Raw genomic sequence first — 17,781 nt, forward strand, 5'->3', positions numbered from 1 at the left:
TCCTTTAAAAAAGTTCAGTGTCATAATAATGTAACCCAATTTGGCTGTTTCCAAAAATGTATAATTTTTTCCCTGACTAATTTGTTGGTTAATGAAATATTTCAATTAGAAAATTTGAGTTTCTAAAAACTCTTGGCAGACTTTAGTAAATCTCAATGCACATTCAAACTTCTGCATCATAAAATAGTAGCACCATTTAAGTCAGTTTAAGGGCAGTGATCCAGTTGTCAATCAAAATAATTTCTCTTCCTGATGTGCGTATGTGTATTCTACTCCATCTATCTTTTATGTTGTTGTTTAAAAAGTAATAACTTCATATTTTAACAGTTTGAGATTATTGTCCTATATGCAGCTTTAAATAGGAATCATTCACACCACAGCCAGAACACACTTAATCATCATTCAGTCACGTTCACAGGTCTAATATTCAGTAGATGGCAAGCATTCATTATGTTATTCATCAGTCAGTTTCTTCAGTCAGCATCCAGCATTCGTCGAGCAAAGTTCCACGTTACGTAGTCAGTTTTGAAAGTCAGCTTGTGTACAGTAGTCAGTCATTTAAAGTTCCTTGTCAGCAGGCAGTGCTGAAATATGATTTAGTTATGTACAAGGGCTATTTGGAAAGTAAGTTCCAATCGGTCATGAAATAGAAACTACAGTGAAAATCAAAAATGTTTTATTTGCAACAGTTTGCTACATCTTCCACTCACTTCTCTACATGGTCATCGCTCTGACTTAGAAATTTGTTAGAGTGTTGTACCAACTTTCCAACACCTTTTTTCATAAAAGGCTTTCCACAAATTCTCTGCACTGGTCTGCAGTTCACTGTCTGTGCCAAAATGTTGTCTGCATACCTGGTGGTTCATGTGAGCAGAGAGGAATATCAGAAGGCTGTATGGTGGGTGATCAAACACTTCCCATCAAAAATACAGCAGGGGTGTCCTCATTGCCCCTGCAGAGTGCGACTGAGAACTGTCATGAAGAAGGAAATGCCTCAGAACTACGTTATGTGAGGTTGTATGAAATCGGGTGAAACCTCACAATGGGCACCCACGCTTGGAGGAATAAACTAATGTTCTAGGCACCTTTACATGCTCACTAGGTGCTAAGAACTGAAAAGAGGAATGTGACGCCATTGACAGGCATACTAAAGACACTGCCCAACACATTTGTGCAAAGTTTCATGGATTTTCACTGTCATTACCACTCTGTGATCTATCAGAGCTTCCTTTCTGAATAGCCCTCATACATACAGTCACTTTTATTGAATAGTTATTGTGTGTGAACAATGTGCTATTCCCATTTGTTAGCATAGTTTAGAGTCATCAAAGTCTATTGAGTTTACTGATCTGGCATGTTAAATAGCATGGAATGTCATATATAAAAGCTGATCAGTCAGAAGTAACAAATCAGACAAAAATTAAAACAGTGTTGTGTAAAAATCAACCGATAGAAAATCCAGGATGGAATGTAACAATATCATGAAAAGGAAACCGTATAGCTGAGATGCAGAGTCGTAGATAGGCACAAAGGAAAAGATACACAAACATGTGTGCGCAATCACAACTCATACACATACGACTGTAGTCTCAGGCAACTGAAGCCACAATGTGAGCAGCAGCACCAATGCATGATGGGAGTGGCAACAGGGTGGGGGTAAGGAGGCGGCTGGGGTGAGGAGGGGGAGGGATAGTAGGGTGGGGGTGGCGGACAGTGAGGTGCTGCAGGTTAGATGGAGGCCTGGCTAGAGGTGCGGAGGAGGGGGGCAGAAAAGGAGAGAAGTAGAACAACTGGGTGCGATGATGGAATGAGGGCTGTGTAGTACTGGAATGGGAACAGGGAAGGCACTGGACAGTTGAGGACAATGACTAATGTATGTTGAGGCCAGGATGGTTACAGGAACGTAGGCTATACTGCAGGGAAAGTTCCCACCTGCGCAATTCAGGAAAGCTAGTATTGATGGGAAGGATCCATATGGCACAGGCTGTGAAGCAGTCATTGAAATGAGGGATGTCATGTTTGGCAGTGTGCGCATAAACAGGGGGGTCCATTTGTTTCTTGGCCTCAGACTGTCGGAGGCCATACATGCGGACAGACAGCTTGTTGGTTGTCATGCCCACATAGAATGCAGCACAATGGTTGCAGCTTAGCTTTTAGATCACAACTGGTTTAACAGGTATCCATGCCTTTGATGGCATAAGTGATGTTCGTGACCAGACTGGAGTAGGTGGTGGTGGTGGGAGGATGTATGGGACAGGTCTTCCATCTAGGACTATTACAGGGGCATGAGCCATGCAGTAGGAGTCGGGAGCAGTGGTTATGTAGGAATGGACGAGTATATTGTGTAGCTTCAGTGGACAGCGGAATACCACTGTGGGTGAGGTGGAAAGTATAGTGGACAGGACATTTCTCTTTTCAGGACACAAGAAGAGGTAGTCAAAACCCTGGAGGAGAATGTAACTCAGTTGCTCCGGTCCTGTGTGGCACTAAATTATGAGAGGAGTGCTCCTCTGTGGCCGGACAGTGGGACTTTGGAGGGTGGTGGGAGACTGGAAAGACAAGGCACAGGAGATTTGTTTTTATATAAGGTTGGGAGGATAATTACAGTCTGTGAAGGCTTCAGTGAGTATATTTCGAGAAGGACCGCTCATCAGTGCAGATGCGTTGACCACATGTGGCTAGGCTGTATGGAAGGGACTTCCTGGTATGGAACTGCCGAAGTGGAGGTATTGCTAGTGGTTAGTAAGTTTGATATGGATGGAGGTACTGATGTAGCCATCTTTGAGGTGGAGGTCAGCACCTAGGGAGGTGGCTTGTTGGGTTGAGTAGGACCAGGTGAAACAAATGGGGGAGAAGTTGTCGAGGTTCTGGAGGAATGTGGATAGGGTGTCCTCACCCTCGATCCAGATCGCAAAGATGTCATTAATGAATCTGAACTAAATAAGGGGTTTGTGATTCTGGGTGTTTAGGAAGTATTCCTCTAGATGGCCCATGAATAGATTAGCATAGGATGGTGCCATGTGGGTGTCCATGGCTGTACCCCAGATTTGTTTGTACATAATGCCTTCAAAGGAGAAGTAATAGTGGGTGAGGATACAGTTGCTCATGGTGACTAGGAAGGAGACTGTTGGTTTTGAATCCGTTGGTCATTGGGAAAGGTAGATTTCAATAGCGGTAAGACCATGGGCACTAGGGATGATAGTGTAAAGGGAGGCGGCATCAACAGTGACTAGCAAGGCACTGTGTGGAAAAGGGGCATGAACTGTGGAAAGCCGGTGGAGTAAATTGTTGGTATCTTTTATATGGGAGAGTAGGTTCCGAATAATAGGTTGAAGGTATTGGTCTACAAGAGCAGAAATTCTCCCAGTTGGGGCACAGTAACCAGCCACAATGGGGCATCCTGAGTGGTTAGGTTTATGGACTTTAGGAAGCACGTAGAAGGTAAGTGGAGTGGTAGGGGTGAGCAGAGGGATGGACTCCAGGGAGAGGTTCTGGGATGGGCCTAAGGATTTGAGGAGTGACTGGAGATCCTGCTGGATTTCTGGAATGGGGCCACTGTGGCAAGGTTTGTAGGTGGAATAACTGGCAACTCATGGAGTCCTTCTGCCAGGTAATCCTTGCAATTCAAAACAACAGTGGTGGAGCCTTTGTTCACAGGTAGGATTATAAGGTCAGGATCAGTTTTTAGACGGTGGACTGCAGTTCTTTCTGCAGACGTAAGATTAGTTTGCATGTCGAGGTATTTGGGGAATGATGGTGAGGCAAGGTTCGAGGTTAAGGAAGTCTGGAAAGTTAGCAGGGGTTATTTGGGGGCAGTGGGGATGGATCATGATTGGATGGAGGAGTGAACTGAGTTAAACAGGGTTCAACATTTGCTCTTTGGTTGAGTCTGATTGGTAGAGTTGGTGGCGAAAAAGTGTTTCCACTGGAGAGACCGGGAGAAGAAAAGAAGGCCTAACAAGTCCTGCATGATTGAATTTGGGAGTGGGGCAAAAGTTGAGGGCTTTGGAAAGGACTGATATTTCTGTACAGCTAAGACTTCTGGAGGAAAGGTTCAGGATTGTGTTATGGGTCTGTTTAGATTCTATATTCTGTGTGGTGGTGGGAGGGAGTTAACGATGGTGGGATAAGTGTAGTAGGTCTGCGAGACAGGATTTGTCAGCTATGAGGGAACGTGGGATAATTTTGGAGGTTGTTGTAGAGATGGTGCACCGTGGCACTCCGAGGTGGGAGTAGGAAGTGAGCAGGGTGGAGAGCTTTTTGAGGTGGTGTTGTGCATGTTACTCTAGTTCCTGGAGGGCAAGAGTTGTGGGTTCCAGGAATTTGGGATTGCATAGCAGGGGAATTTTGCAGATGGAGAGAAGGTACTGCAAGATGGTTTGGGCTTGGTTAATATGGTTTTGCAGGACTATGTTGGTGAGAGCTAAGGATTGGCAGAATCTGAACAGGTGGAGATCATTGTGGAAGGAGAGGTGGCAGCTGGAGATGGATAATTTGATGGTAATGCCATTTGGGGGGATTCCATGAGCCAAGCAACAACACAGGAATAATATGTGGGACTAGGTTCTGGCTAGAGATAAGGAAACTTTTCTGTACTGATGCAGATGGAAGGAGCAGGGATCCATGGTGGTGGAAAAAATGCAAAAAAATTGTGTAAATAACGTAGAATTATGTCCGAAAAATTCACAAAAATACATCCAAATATGTGTGAAAAATCACAAGAAGGATGAATTGTATGCAAAAGGGGGAACCAAGACGACATATGAGGGAGCTGATGACAGCAAAAGCCCCTTCCCTGCTCCCATTCCAGCACTACACAGCCCTCATTCCACGTTCACACCCAGTCTTTTTACTTGTCTCCTTCTCCACTACTTCCCCCCCCCCCCCCCCCCCCCCCGCCCTCTATCTGTCTAGCCTGCAGCATTTCATTGTCTGCTAGCCCTACACTACTATCACTTCCCCTACCTGCCCCAGCCTCCTCCTTACCCAGTCGCCACTCCCATCATGCACTGGTGCTGCAGCTCGCAGTGTGGCTTCAGTTGTCAGTTGCTTGAGACTGCAGTTGTGTGTGTGTGTGTGTGTGTGTGTGTGTGTGTGTGTGTGTGTGTCTGGCCTTACTGGCCAAAAGCTTTATTTGTGACTTTTTGTTGAGTCTATCTGCGACTCACCATATCCACTATATAGCAAGTAGCAACATTCCTTTTCATAATAGTGCAAAGTTCTTTAAAAGTCTTTCAAAGCTTTTAGCATTCAGCAACTGCAATAAAGAAAAAGAGGAATACTTACGAGGCATGACTGTGACAGGTCAATAAAAGTTACAAGTTGTTTTCTTGCAATCACCCTATGGGTCACTCTGAAAAATATAACTCCCAAAAGAAAGGGCTTGTCATTTCATTCGCGAGAAAGGCTGCAAATTTGTTACTGGTGTGGTCAAATTTGCCAATGCTGAAGAGTTCTAATGATTTTTTTGGTCATTTTTCAATTAAGTTTCAAAGTAAGTGTTTTGTAAGTTCCGTCAAACGTTGGTATTGTGAAAACTGTCAGAATGCAACTCATGTAATGGAAAGGAAACTTGCAATAATGACAACTGTTTTGCACCCTCGTTTCATCTAATCATTCGTGAAACTCTTGCTCTGTGGTGACACTTATGTTACTGTATGCTAGTGCATTCTCATGACATATTTACCAACTTAAATATTTTTACCACAGGGACTAGAATTGCCAATACCAGATAAAAAAATTTTTAACACTGTCAAAACATTAATATTAAATGTCAATTAATAAAATTTCAAAATTTAATAGAATCATACAGAGACAGGGATTCGAGACTGATGGATCAGCCACTCTGTCAATTCACTTTTGTTGTAAGCAGCAGAATGTGAGAACCGTATGGAGGTTGGTAAATTCACTCAGGCTCAGCTTTCTGATCCTTAAAACCACTGCTACATGGGTGCAGCATTAAGCCTACAGCCTGGAAAATGTCGCTTCAGTGTCAATAGTTCTAAAAACATTGACTGTCTTTACTTACATCTGTGTAAAAAATATTCTAAATGCTCTCTGATAATTTAACTTCTATGACACATAATCCCTCATCTTTCAGATGTCTGCACCTTAGAGCCATAAACCACAAGTTGTGCTTGTCTTTCACAACAGTAAAGCGAAGCCTCTGCATCATCTCGTGCCCACTCACCCGTAAGCACGACCGTCTGGCCACTCTGGATAGCGGAGGCCACCAGCGTCTGCTCCTCCGTGGGCAGCATGTGTATGCCGTGGGCCTGCAGCAAGCGCAGTGTGTTCTGGCTGTTGGTGTCTATCACTGAAACAGGCCATGGGCAACATAACCAACCACAATGTGACCTGGCTAGAAACTAAAGCCAACACTAAAGCAAAAGTTAAAGGCATGCTCAATGGCAAAGTCCTTCTCAGATAAGACTGAATGACTAACAAATGTTTGTCAGGGTCATCTGCAACCATTCTGCATAAAAGCCGAGTCTCGCAGCACTACGTAGTAGTAAACATTACTGGGAATCCAGCCACATCTCATTATCAAATACTCATGAGCCCTTGGGTGACTTTTCCTCCTCCTGTGACAATTATGCAGGTGTTGTACCTCCACTACTGGCTGTGACATGACATGAGAGTTACTCATGTGCCACACCCTTCCATTAGCTGTCCATACATCCACTTCATTCCTTTGTGTTTCAAATTCAAATTGCATGATATGGCAGTCTGAAAAGACGACTTTTAACAGACTTGATCAAGGTAGTTCGCTGCATATATAGAGTGGTCAGAAACTGTCTAAAAAGCTTGTAATGGTGTTGCAGGGTATGTTGTACTGAGAAATAATTGTTAAGAAAAAATATTCGATATGCTGCACCATTTCTGAGTTAATTAGCATTGACCGAGCGGGGCGGCGCAGTGGTTAGACACTGGACTCGCATTCGGGAGGACGACGGTTCAATCCCGCATCCGGCCATCCTGATTTAGGTTTCCCGTGATTTCCCTAAATCACTCCAGGCAAATGCCGGGATGGTTCCTCTGAAAGGGCACGGCCAACTTCCTTCCAATCCTTCCCTAATCCGATGTGACCAATGACCACGCTGTCTGGTCTCCTTCCCCAAACCAACCAACCAATTAGCATTGAAGTTAGCCAATTAGGATGTGGCACGCCCAAATTCGAGTAGCCCAAAAGGGACAGAGAAAGCAAGTGCATTCTTTGTTTGTTTGCTTATAACCGAACAAAAGAGTGATACCAAAATTAGGCACAGGACACTAGTAATGATTTAATCCGAAAGGTCAAGCAGTCTCATATGCTATCTCCACACCATGAGAACTATCACTAATTGTTTCCACTGGGCCATTTGAATCTCCACCCGCAATGGCCTTATTGACAAATACAATGTTAATTAGCTCGGAATGACACAGTGTAAACAATTTTTTTCTTAACAATTATTTTGCAGCACAATGTACTCTGCATCACCCTTATAAACTCTTCAAACTGTTTATTACCACATTGTAAATCATCTCTGTATTAGACAATATGCTGAATAAATATCCACCTCAAATTTACTCTAACACCATGAAGAGTATATTTCAAAAATCGAACAATGGCCTGCCTCATGCATCAGTTCTGTCCCCTACATCACTCCATTTTTTAAATCCACCACACACTGCTAACTGTATCTCACATGTTATACAGGGTGAACTGTTAACGTGAAATTTACTCCCAAAATTTCATAAGTCGTTCAAGAATATTTTCTAAGTATTCTGTTATGAGGGACCCATTATATCCAGTGGCTTGCTCAAGAGGAAGGATTCCAATTACCTTTGTATCCTTGAAAATACCTTCACAACAGAAAAAAACTACAATATGCAATTACCAAAACATACGACGGATGTTCAGAAAGTAAGTGTACTGTGACCTAATGGTTTTTGTTTTGTTTTTTTTAGCATTGGCAACACTGAGTGATACAGGGGGATCCCCCGAGAAGAGCGTGCATTACAAGAACACAGTAGTAGGTAAACTCATGTTGTAGTGTCCAGTTGCATGAAAGATGTTGATTAGAAATCCTGCCAAGTGTGAGCCACATACTGTGACCCACTTCCTACTCACGGAAGGGTTAACAGCTCTGGAATTTTTTTTATGAATCCAAATGGTTTATGGCGAACAGGTTTTGAACAGTACAAATGTGTTTAGGTGGTTTAGGGAGTTTAGTGGAGGCAGAAAAAAATGTTCCCGATGAACAGAGGAGCGGAAGACTTTCCATTTTAAATGATGAGTCGGTGCAAGAAATTGAGAAAACTGTTTCCAAAGACTGCCGATTGAGAACGGATGAAATTTCTTGAATGTTTTGACAACTCTCCAGAACTCTCTTATATGAGATACTTATAGAAATGTTGGGATACTGGAAACTGTGCACAAGATGGGTCCTTAAACAACTGGCAGAGCAGCACAAGAAAAGTTGGATCAGCAGCACCTGCAACTTTCTTGATCGACTTGAATTGGAAGGTGAATATTTTCTGAGCTCTTTTGTGAGTGGACATAAAAGATGTGTGGCTCATTAAATGCCAAAGTCATTACAGTGGCATCACACCAATTCCCCATCTGTCAAAAAGTTCAAAGCCACAATTTTGGTCACAAAAACCATGGCCTCAATGTTTTTGGGCCAAAAGGCAGCATTTTGGTTAAATTTCTGTTTCATGTGGAGACCATCAATGCACAACAATACTGTGTGACCTCAAAAATTTTCTCTCCCTGGAATGCACACATGAGTGGAATTGAATTTTCAACTGATGAGCTGGTGCAAAAAGAGGTTCTGAAATGGGGGAAGGAGATGGCCAGAGAGTTCTTCGAGGAGGGCATACGGAGGCCTATGCCATGGCTCACCACATACAAATAACGGGAAGGTGATTATTTGGAAAAATAGTCAACAAGCGTATCAATAATATTCTGCTATCTTTTTCCCCAAATACAATTAAAAAAGAAATAAAAAAATCTGGTACACTTCCTCTGTGACCATATCTCATACAACACAAAACACAGAGCAATGTGACAACCCCAGATAGGAATAGCTCGGCACAGTGTCACTGTGCCACTCTTCCATTGCATTCAGTGAACCCTTACATGAGGCGCATACAAGCCAATTCTTCATCAGTGAACTTAACCGTATGCTGTCTGTCAAAAGAGATCCACAACTGATTCTATTCCTGGAGTACGAGAAACATCAGCACAGCATATTGAACTGACAACAGATGCACATTTGACCAGTCAGTTGTCAGCAGTGGATGTGCAACTGTAGTGTGTCAATGTTTCTGTGTCACAAATCGAAATGGAGCAACATCTATATATCGAGATATTCTCCAGAAAGTTTTGAAGGAGAGAAAAGTGTATGGAAAGTTTGTTCCACACACCTCGATTGCCAAGTAAAAACAAAACAGAGATACCTGCTGGAAATTGATTGAAGTGCAAAATGTGGACCTAAAGATTCAATGGCAGCCCTATGACAATTTGTAAGGGAAGGGGTGGGGGGTGTACACCTGTAGGTATGGCATACTCATAATTTCTTGGAAGAAGAATGGTGACTTATAAGTAGTCATTAAAAGGCTACAGTTCTAACTCTGTTAAAAACCTGCATAATATCAACTTGTAAATCATTTACTTGAATGAAAAACACCTGGTTACACTATAGTGTGCACACTAATGTTTCCAGATACTATTCAGAGAAAATATTCCACAGTCACAAATCATTTCAAACTATCTGAGGATAACTCTGACTAGATTACTTAGCTCTCGACATCCTCTTCAGAAAACAGCTACAAAAATGAAAAGCAGCAATAATTTATTGCAAAGTTTAACTAGAACTACGTGGAAAGCTGAAGCATAACATCAGCACTCTCCTCGGTTTATTTATCAGCTGAGTGTTGTTCAGCCAAGTTGTTCAGCAGTTCCCACACCCCAACTACTGTGTGTTCATCTTTGACATGCCACACACACTGTACCAGATAACGCTTCTGCCTACGACTGCTCAGTGGCTCACACTGCTAAGCAATCTCACCTCACTCTGCATATGAAAACAGCAAGCTCTTACTCAGTTATGGGTAAAAACGCAGAAGAAGCATGCTAACCCTTAATATGATACACAAGACTTTGATTTTTTGGAAATAATTGTATTTATTCCTCTACATTAGTGTTATCACCTTCACAGTCAGCCCTATTAGAAATTATACACTTTCAATTCACAGATCACTTCTGGAACTTGTTCTATGGGATAGCACTTGGTTCTTCCAGGGATTTCATCTGAGCTTGTAAAATGATGGCTCTTCAAGGTTCTCTTTATTTTTGGAAACAGAAAAAAGTCACTTGGGTCATATCTAACGAACATGGAGGCTGTGGCATCATTACAGTGTTTTTTCGACCAAACAATCACTAACTAGCAATGGAGTTTGAGCAGGTGCTTTATTGTGCTGCAAAAATCATGAATTGTTTTGTCACAAACACGTCCCCCCCCCCCAATTGTTTTCCACGATCAGTGTCAAACTTGTAGGTACTCCTCATTGATCCTTTGACCTTTTGGCAAGAACTCATGATGCACTATGTCGTTAAAATGGAAGAAAACAGTGAGCAGAACCTTCACATTTGACCGCACATGCCGAGCTTTCTTCGGTCTTGGCAATGTAGAACGGCTCCACTGGGACGATCCAGCCTTAGTTCGATGTCACACCCATACGCCCAAGCTTTTTCACCTTTTATGGCACACTTCAGTAGTTCTGCATCGTTGTTTACTTCATTTAGCAGCTCCTGAGCAACTTCCATTTGCTGCTGCTTTTGCTCAAAATTCAACACCTTCGGCACAAATTTTGCTGTCACACATTTCATACCTAAAACATCCGTAAATATTTCATAGAATACACAAATTGATATGCCAACATCATCAGCATCTTCTCATACTGTGATTCAGTCATTATTCATAATCGTTTCCTTCAATATCACCATGTTTTCATTGGTTGTTGATGTGCTACAGGATCCAGAAGATTCATCATATTGAATTTCTTCATAGCCATCTTGAAAACACTTTTACCACTCATAAACCGTTGTTTTACTCATAACAGACATATCAAAAGCAATATTCAACATTTCTAAAACTTTGTTACGTTTTATTCAATTTTTACCACCAAATTTAATGTAAATCCTGTGATCCATTTTTAAAACAAATCAATAATCACACTCATAAGCAAACACATGTAACTAAACATCCAATATGGCTATCAATGAACAGATATGTTTCAAGCATGTGTACCAACACAACAACAAAAAATTATATGAATCAGACTAGTACAACTTGCATAACTACAAAATTTCCAATTTTTATCAAACACACTTCATAATCTAGCAAGGTTCTGTTCAAGAATCACTATGAGCTTGTTACCCAGCACTTCCTATATCGAGACTGCTTGTAAACCGGAGTCATCACCTTAACCTGAGTGAGGCTTCTTGCAAGTCAGAAACTCTACTCTAAAACATTTGAGCTTCAACCTTCCTCCTGCAGCCAACTGAACTGCTTTACACATGGGAGAGGAGGAACTGCTACTACTGTCCTCAGCTGAATCCCAGGAAGAAATGCACTCTGCTGGTTTCTATGTAATTGAGTGGTTGGAAAATCTGTCTTCATTTTTTTGCTTGTAATTGTACAGAAACTAGACTGGAATTACAAAAGACGAAAGATATGAAAGGGAGCAGTGGTTAGCCTATCTCCAATACGGTTCGATATATACATTCAGCAAGCTGTGAAGGAAACCATAGAAAACTCTGGAAAGAAAATTAAAGTTGAGGTGAATGAAATAACAACTTTGAATTAACCAATTCTTCTGTCACTTCCTGGTAGAACAACATAATTATAAATCAAAAGCAGAATACTTTATATCTTCTATAGAATTAATTTATTTTGTTAACCAGTTTTCCACATACAAGGCCATGATCAGACTTCAACTATTGTCATCAAAGATTGTACAATATTCATGAACAACACTGAAAAATATTATGCTCATCAAGAGTGAGACATGAACACAAAGTAAATGTCTTCTTTGACAGTGCAGTGGGATGCAATTAAAAAGGTTAAAAGTTAAACAATAAACAAATATAAAGGGAACAATCAGAAAAACATTGACAATAAATTAAAAAGGGAGCACCTATTTAACAATTTAAACTAAATTAACAGTCCTAATAAAATAAAATTCATACTTCATAATAGTACTGAAGAATATCCTGAAGAGATATTACTTACGGAAGGTGATATTGAACCAGAGTAAAACATAGAATTGACAACTGTACCAACAGAACGTATGGACTAGGCTAATAAAAAAAAATTTCCTGGCAGATTAAAACTGTGTGTTTGACCGAGACTCAGTCTCAGGCCCTTTGCTTTTCTCAGGCAAGTGCTCTACTGACTGAGCTGTCCAAGCACGACTCACGGCCCATGCTGACAGCTTTACTTTCACCAATATCTCACCCCTACCTTCCAAACTTCACAAAAGTTCTGCTCCAAAACTTGCAGTATGAGCACATCCGGAAGAAAGGACACAGGAGAGGCATAGCTTAGCAACAGCCTGGGGGAAGCAAAGCTATGAGGCCAGGTGGTGAGTCATGCTCATAGCTCTGTCGGCAGGACACTTGCCCGTGAAAGGAAAAGGTCCCAAGTTCGAGTCTTGGTCCGGCACACAGTTTTAATCTGCCAGGAACTTTCATATCAGTGCATATTCCACAGCACAGTGATAGTTTCAATCTGGCACAATAAAATAAATAAATACAGGTGTGTATTTTATTGTCATTACCTATGTACTCCATCTGTTGTTACAGTTGTCAATTCTCTCTGTCACTCTGTTCCTGTATCACTTTCCATATGTAATATCTCTTCAAGCTACTCTTCAGTTCTCTTGTAAAGTATTAATTTTGTTTTAGTGGGATTGTTAAATTAGTTTAAACTGTTATACTGTTTCCTGAAGTTTAGTTTTAACTTTCTTTCTTGTTAGTTCCCTTTATATCTATTTACTGTATAACCTTTAATCTTTTTAATTGCATTGCCATTGCACTGCACATTTACTCTGTGTTCATGTGGCGCTCTTGTTGAGTAAAATCTTTTCAGTGTTGTTCATTACTGTTGTGCTTTCTTTGTTGATGTTAGTCAGTTAAAATCTGATAATGGGCTTGTAAAACAAAAACCGGTTAACAAAATAAATTAATTCTGTAAAACATTCACAATACTGTGCTTTTTCTTTTATAATGACTTTGAGGTCTGCTGATGACATTGTAATTCTGTCAAAGACAACAAAGGACTACGAAGAGCAGTTGAATGGAATGGCTAGCATATTGAAAAGATGTTACAAGACAAACGTCAACAATAGGGATAAGGGAATGTTGTAAAAATTAAATCAGCTGATGCTGAGGGAATTAGGTTACAAAATGAGACATTAAAAGTAGTAGATGAGCTTTTCTATATGTGCAAAAAAACTGATGGTGGCTGAAGTATAGAGGATATAAAATGCAGACTGGCAATAGCAAGAAAAGCATTCCTGAAAAGGAGAACTTTGTTAACATTGAATATAAACTTAAGCGGTAGGAAGTCTTTTCTGAGAGGATTAGTTTGGAGTACAGCCTGACAAATGTTCAGGCAAGAAGACAATCGAAACTTTTGAAGATTATATGCATAGAATAAATACCTAATGAAGAGGTACTGACTGAACTGCCAAAAGAAAAAAAAGTGCATAACCTAACCAAAAGAAGGGATTGGTTGGTGGAAAACATACTGAGGTATATAAAGAAATATTCTGTTTGGTAATGGGGGAAAGAGGAAGAAGGAGGGGGGGAGGAACGGGGAGGGGGAGGGAGGGAGAGAAGGAGGGAGAGAGACTGGGGGTGAGGGGCTGTAAGGGAGGGGATGGGGTAAATTTGTGGAGGACACCAAGGCTTGAATATTGTACACGTTTAATTAGATGCACATCGCGGCAGTGATGCATAAAATTGCCCAAGATACACTAGTGTGGAGAACTGAATCAAACTAGTCTTCTGATTGAAAATCACAATAACAAGAACTGTTTCTGGAATGAAATTTTCACTCTGCAGCAGGGTGTGGGCTGATATGAAATGTCCTGCTGATTAAATCCATGTGCCAGACCAAGGCTCAAAGCTGAGACCTTTGCCTTCTGTGGACAAGTGCTCTAGCAACTGAGCTACCCAAGCATGACTCACAACCCGCCCTCACAGCTTTACTTCCACCAGTATCTCAGCTCCTACCTCTCAGACTACACAGAGGCTCTCCTGCAAAACTTGCAGGACTAACACTCTTGTAAAAAAGCATATTGCAGAGACATGACTTAGCCACAGCATGAGGTATGTTCCCAGAATGAATTTTTCACTCTTCAGTAGAATGTGCGCTGATATGGAACTTCCTGGCAGATTGAAACTGTGTGCTGGATGGGGACTCAAACCTGGGAGCTCCTGTGAAGTTTGGAAGGCAGCAGATGAGGTACTTGCAAAATTACAGCTATGAGGACAAGTCATGACTTAAGCTTGGGTAACTCAGTTAGTAGAGCATTTGCCCATAAAAGGCAATGGTCCTGAGTTTGAGTCTAGGTCCAGTACACAACTTTCATCTGCCAGGAAATTTTAATAAAACTCTTACTTTACCACAATCTGTACTTGTCTGTGACTGTGTAATAACTTCAACTTTATAATCCTTGAGTTCTATCTTCTGCATAGCTCCTACCCAGAAACATTTCATCTATGATCAGACCAAAGTGTCCCCACATGCAAGTGAGTGGTTGGTTTCAAGGGCTTGCTTTGTTGCAGCTGAATGTCCAGATTAGTGCTGCTGCAGGTACCTTTTTACAGCCTCTATCTTTCAGGCAACAAATGTATCAGTCAGTTCACTCATAATATCTTACAGTTTGTGGGTGCACATGTCAGATCACTGAATACTGTGTGCTGAAAACGTACCTGTCTCCTCCACTTTTACTTCCGGCAGTTTGTCTTCCGTCGTAACGCGCTCAGATGCTTTCACAGACTCCTGTAGATATACCTTTGGAGGGTTCGGTTCCTCTGGATGAACTGTAGCAAAAGACAGATATTTCAACATTAGATATATATTTTGCAATTATTTACTCAAATGGATAGCTGACACAAACTAAATGATAACATGTTTTAACTCATACACAAGCTTCAGAAGACAGAAATGAAATGTTTTCCTACCAAAAGAACGAGAAGTAGAAAAAGGAGGAGATGGGGAACAAAAGAATAGACAAAACTGTAGCTTGTGTAGAATGCTCTTGCTGAATTTTGGGATATTTCAGTATAAAAAGGAGAATTCTACTAAAAATTTGTTAAGGTAACTCAGAGAAAGATGGGCCAACCAGAATGTAGTTTCAGGAAGTGTGATTTGCAGACAATGGACACATGCCTAACTTAATAAAGAACAGTTATTGGAAGGAGTAAAGCTAACAACTCACCATGTAGTTGAGGCGTTGCACAATTGACAGGCATGCAAACAAGAGTGAAATTGTCACAAATATTTTGGACAATATTGGGATGCAGAATCAGGAAATGTAGCCAGTTATGACTATGGCACCTGTGAATGCATTTTGTCGGTCTGTTAGTTCTGAAGAAGGACAATGCCTGAAACCTTAGTGACAATTTCATCTTGTTCATGCTGCTATCAACTGATCACTGTAATGTATCCTTTCTCCCCCAGCTCTTTCCGTTTAGTTTCGTGATTTTATGTAATGTTTTCATCTTTTTCTCTCACCTGAGCAATTTTATATCTGCTGCTGTCTCATTTTGAGTTATCTTAAAATAACTGAAAAATATAGATTCATATGTAATTTGTTTTCTCCTGGTGGAAGTTGAGCTTAGCAGATGTAAAGAGAGGTCTGCTCATATTTTTAGCATATTTTGTTAATAGACAGTGAGTTTAAAAATACTTTGATGGTAACTATATTAATTAACAAGCTATTTCATGATTTTATCTAGATATTAGAAGAAAGACAGAGAAAGAGAGTTATTTTGAAAGAAAAGATTTCTTCCAGCAGCTGCTGTCTATTATATCAGACGCTACCTCAGCTATACAGTGAGCAGTTACCTCTACTCCTCCCAGTATCATATAAATAAAGAAAAGTACTCTTATTTTTCAGAACCTCATGTTTCTTCTTTAGGGTAAGGGAAGATGAGAGACATAGGACAATGCGAAGCAAATGGAGGACGAGTCATTCAAAAAGATTAAGAGACGAAATAAATTGGAAGCAAATATTAAAGAGAATGTGATTACGACACAGACCATTTCTTTCATAATTGCCTCCCTTCCTTCTCATTGTGCAAACCTAAGTTCTGAGTGATGATCCCCTCCCTGCTCTAATTTGCTTCTGCTTCATCTTTTCCCATCCTTAAGAAGGAGTTCTTGTTCTGTAAGCTAGGTATACATTTTTTAAATTTTATTTATGTGTGACTTTCAAATGTACTGGGAGTTGCCCCTCCAAAAGATAATTACTGGGCAGCCTATCTGTCTCTCTGCTTACTTGCTCAGTGTGTACTATTGTAGCCTTTTTGTTCCTTTAAGGCCCCTTTTACATTTCTGCAACAATTATTTTATTTTATGATTTATTACACAGTTGTTTTATCATAAAAGTGCAGTTAATATGTTTGGACAGTCACATTTCCAACATGGAATCAACAGTTTTTGCAGAGCAAACAACAACTGGAATTTCAGACTTACTCACTCTGCTGCTTTTCACAGAGATCACTCTCACATCCAATAATTCATAATAAACTAAATCCAGCTTCATGTGCAGGCGTTGGACAAAAATATGGAAACATTTCAAGCAATGCATGCCTCAACACAAATGCAGATGCTAATCAAGCTTGTAGATTGCGCTGTTGTGTTTGACCATGAACGGCACCTGTGCAATGTTCTCAATACAGGGTTGCAAGTGTCAGTTATGGTCAGAACAATGTTCTGTGTAATTGTGATTGCATTATGTCAGAGCTGAGTGAATTCAAGTGTGGGCAAATTGTTGATGCTTGTGTGGTGGTTGCTTCAGTAACCAAGGTAGCTGAAGTGTTTGGTGTTTCAAGAGGCACCATATCAAAGATTTATTCTTCATACAGGGAATGCAAAGAAATATCATTCACTAACACAGATGAAAGTGGGTGTTGAGTAATCCATGACAGACGATCACTGACAAAGACTGTGACAAAAAATAAGGGGAGGGCAGCTGCAAAAGTCACTGCAGAACTGAATGTCAAGCTCCCAAACTCTGTCAGCACCAAAACAACATAAAGGTTGCAGCATAAGCTAGGGATTGAAGGGCGAGGTGGATTTCCAAAACCACTCAGCAGTGATGCAAATTCCCCTAACCAGGAAAACGTGGTGCCTATAATGGTTGCCCAATCATTGATATTCCTATATTCGCACTATATCACTCCAATATATGAAGCTTGGTAGCACTTGATGTAGAGAATTGGGTTGGCGCCATTAAATTGTATTGTAGTAGTTGCTGTTGCTGCTGGCTGGTTCACTGCTGTATCTTGATGTTAATGTGGGCTCTGTATGTATTCGTCTAGGGGCAAAAAGATGAGGTCCCGTGTTGTTGATGTGCTTGTTGATAAATAATGAATGACAGCATAAGTGAACTTCAACTATTTATTGGCATGGTAGCCATCTTAACTCTGCTGACCACCCAAAGACGTTGTCACAGCACAGATAACACTTCTTTTACAACATCTTTGCATTGTTTTTC

General features: G+C 40.8%; 1 protein-coding gene across 6 annotated transcripts in view; it reads right to left on the reverse strand.

Annotated features, from left to right (window-relative positions):
• LOC124718910 (GA-binding protein subunit beta-1-like) overlaps positions 1–17,781 on the reverse strand; it is a 93,985-nt gene that overhangs the window by 18,366 nt on the left and 57,838 nt on the right. For all 6 annotated transcript variants that reach the window (XM_047244563.1, XM_047244560.1, XM_047244565.1 and 3 more), the window contains 2 exons: positions 14,990–15,100; positions 6,191–6,316 (listed from right to left, as the gene is read on the reverse strand). In XM_047244563.1, the coding sequence (XP_047100519.1) occupies positions 6,191–6,316; positions 14,990–15,100 (237 nt within the window). The remainder of the gene's footprint in view (positions 1–6,190; positions 6,317–14,989; positions 15,101–17,781) is intronic.

The sequence above is a fragment of the Schistocerca piceifrons genome, chromosome 10 (assembly GCF_021461385.2).
Source record: "Schistocerca piceifrons isolate TAMUIC-IGC-003096 chromosome 10, iqSchPice1.1, whole genome shotgun sequence".
Lineage (NCBI taxonomy): Eukaryota > Metazoa > Arthropoda > Insecta > Orthoptera > Acrididae > Schistocerca > Schistocerca piceifrons.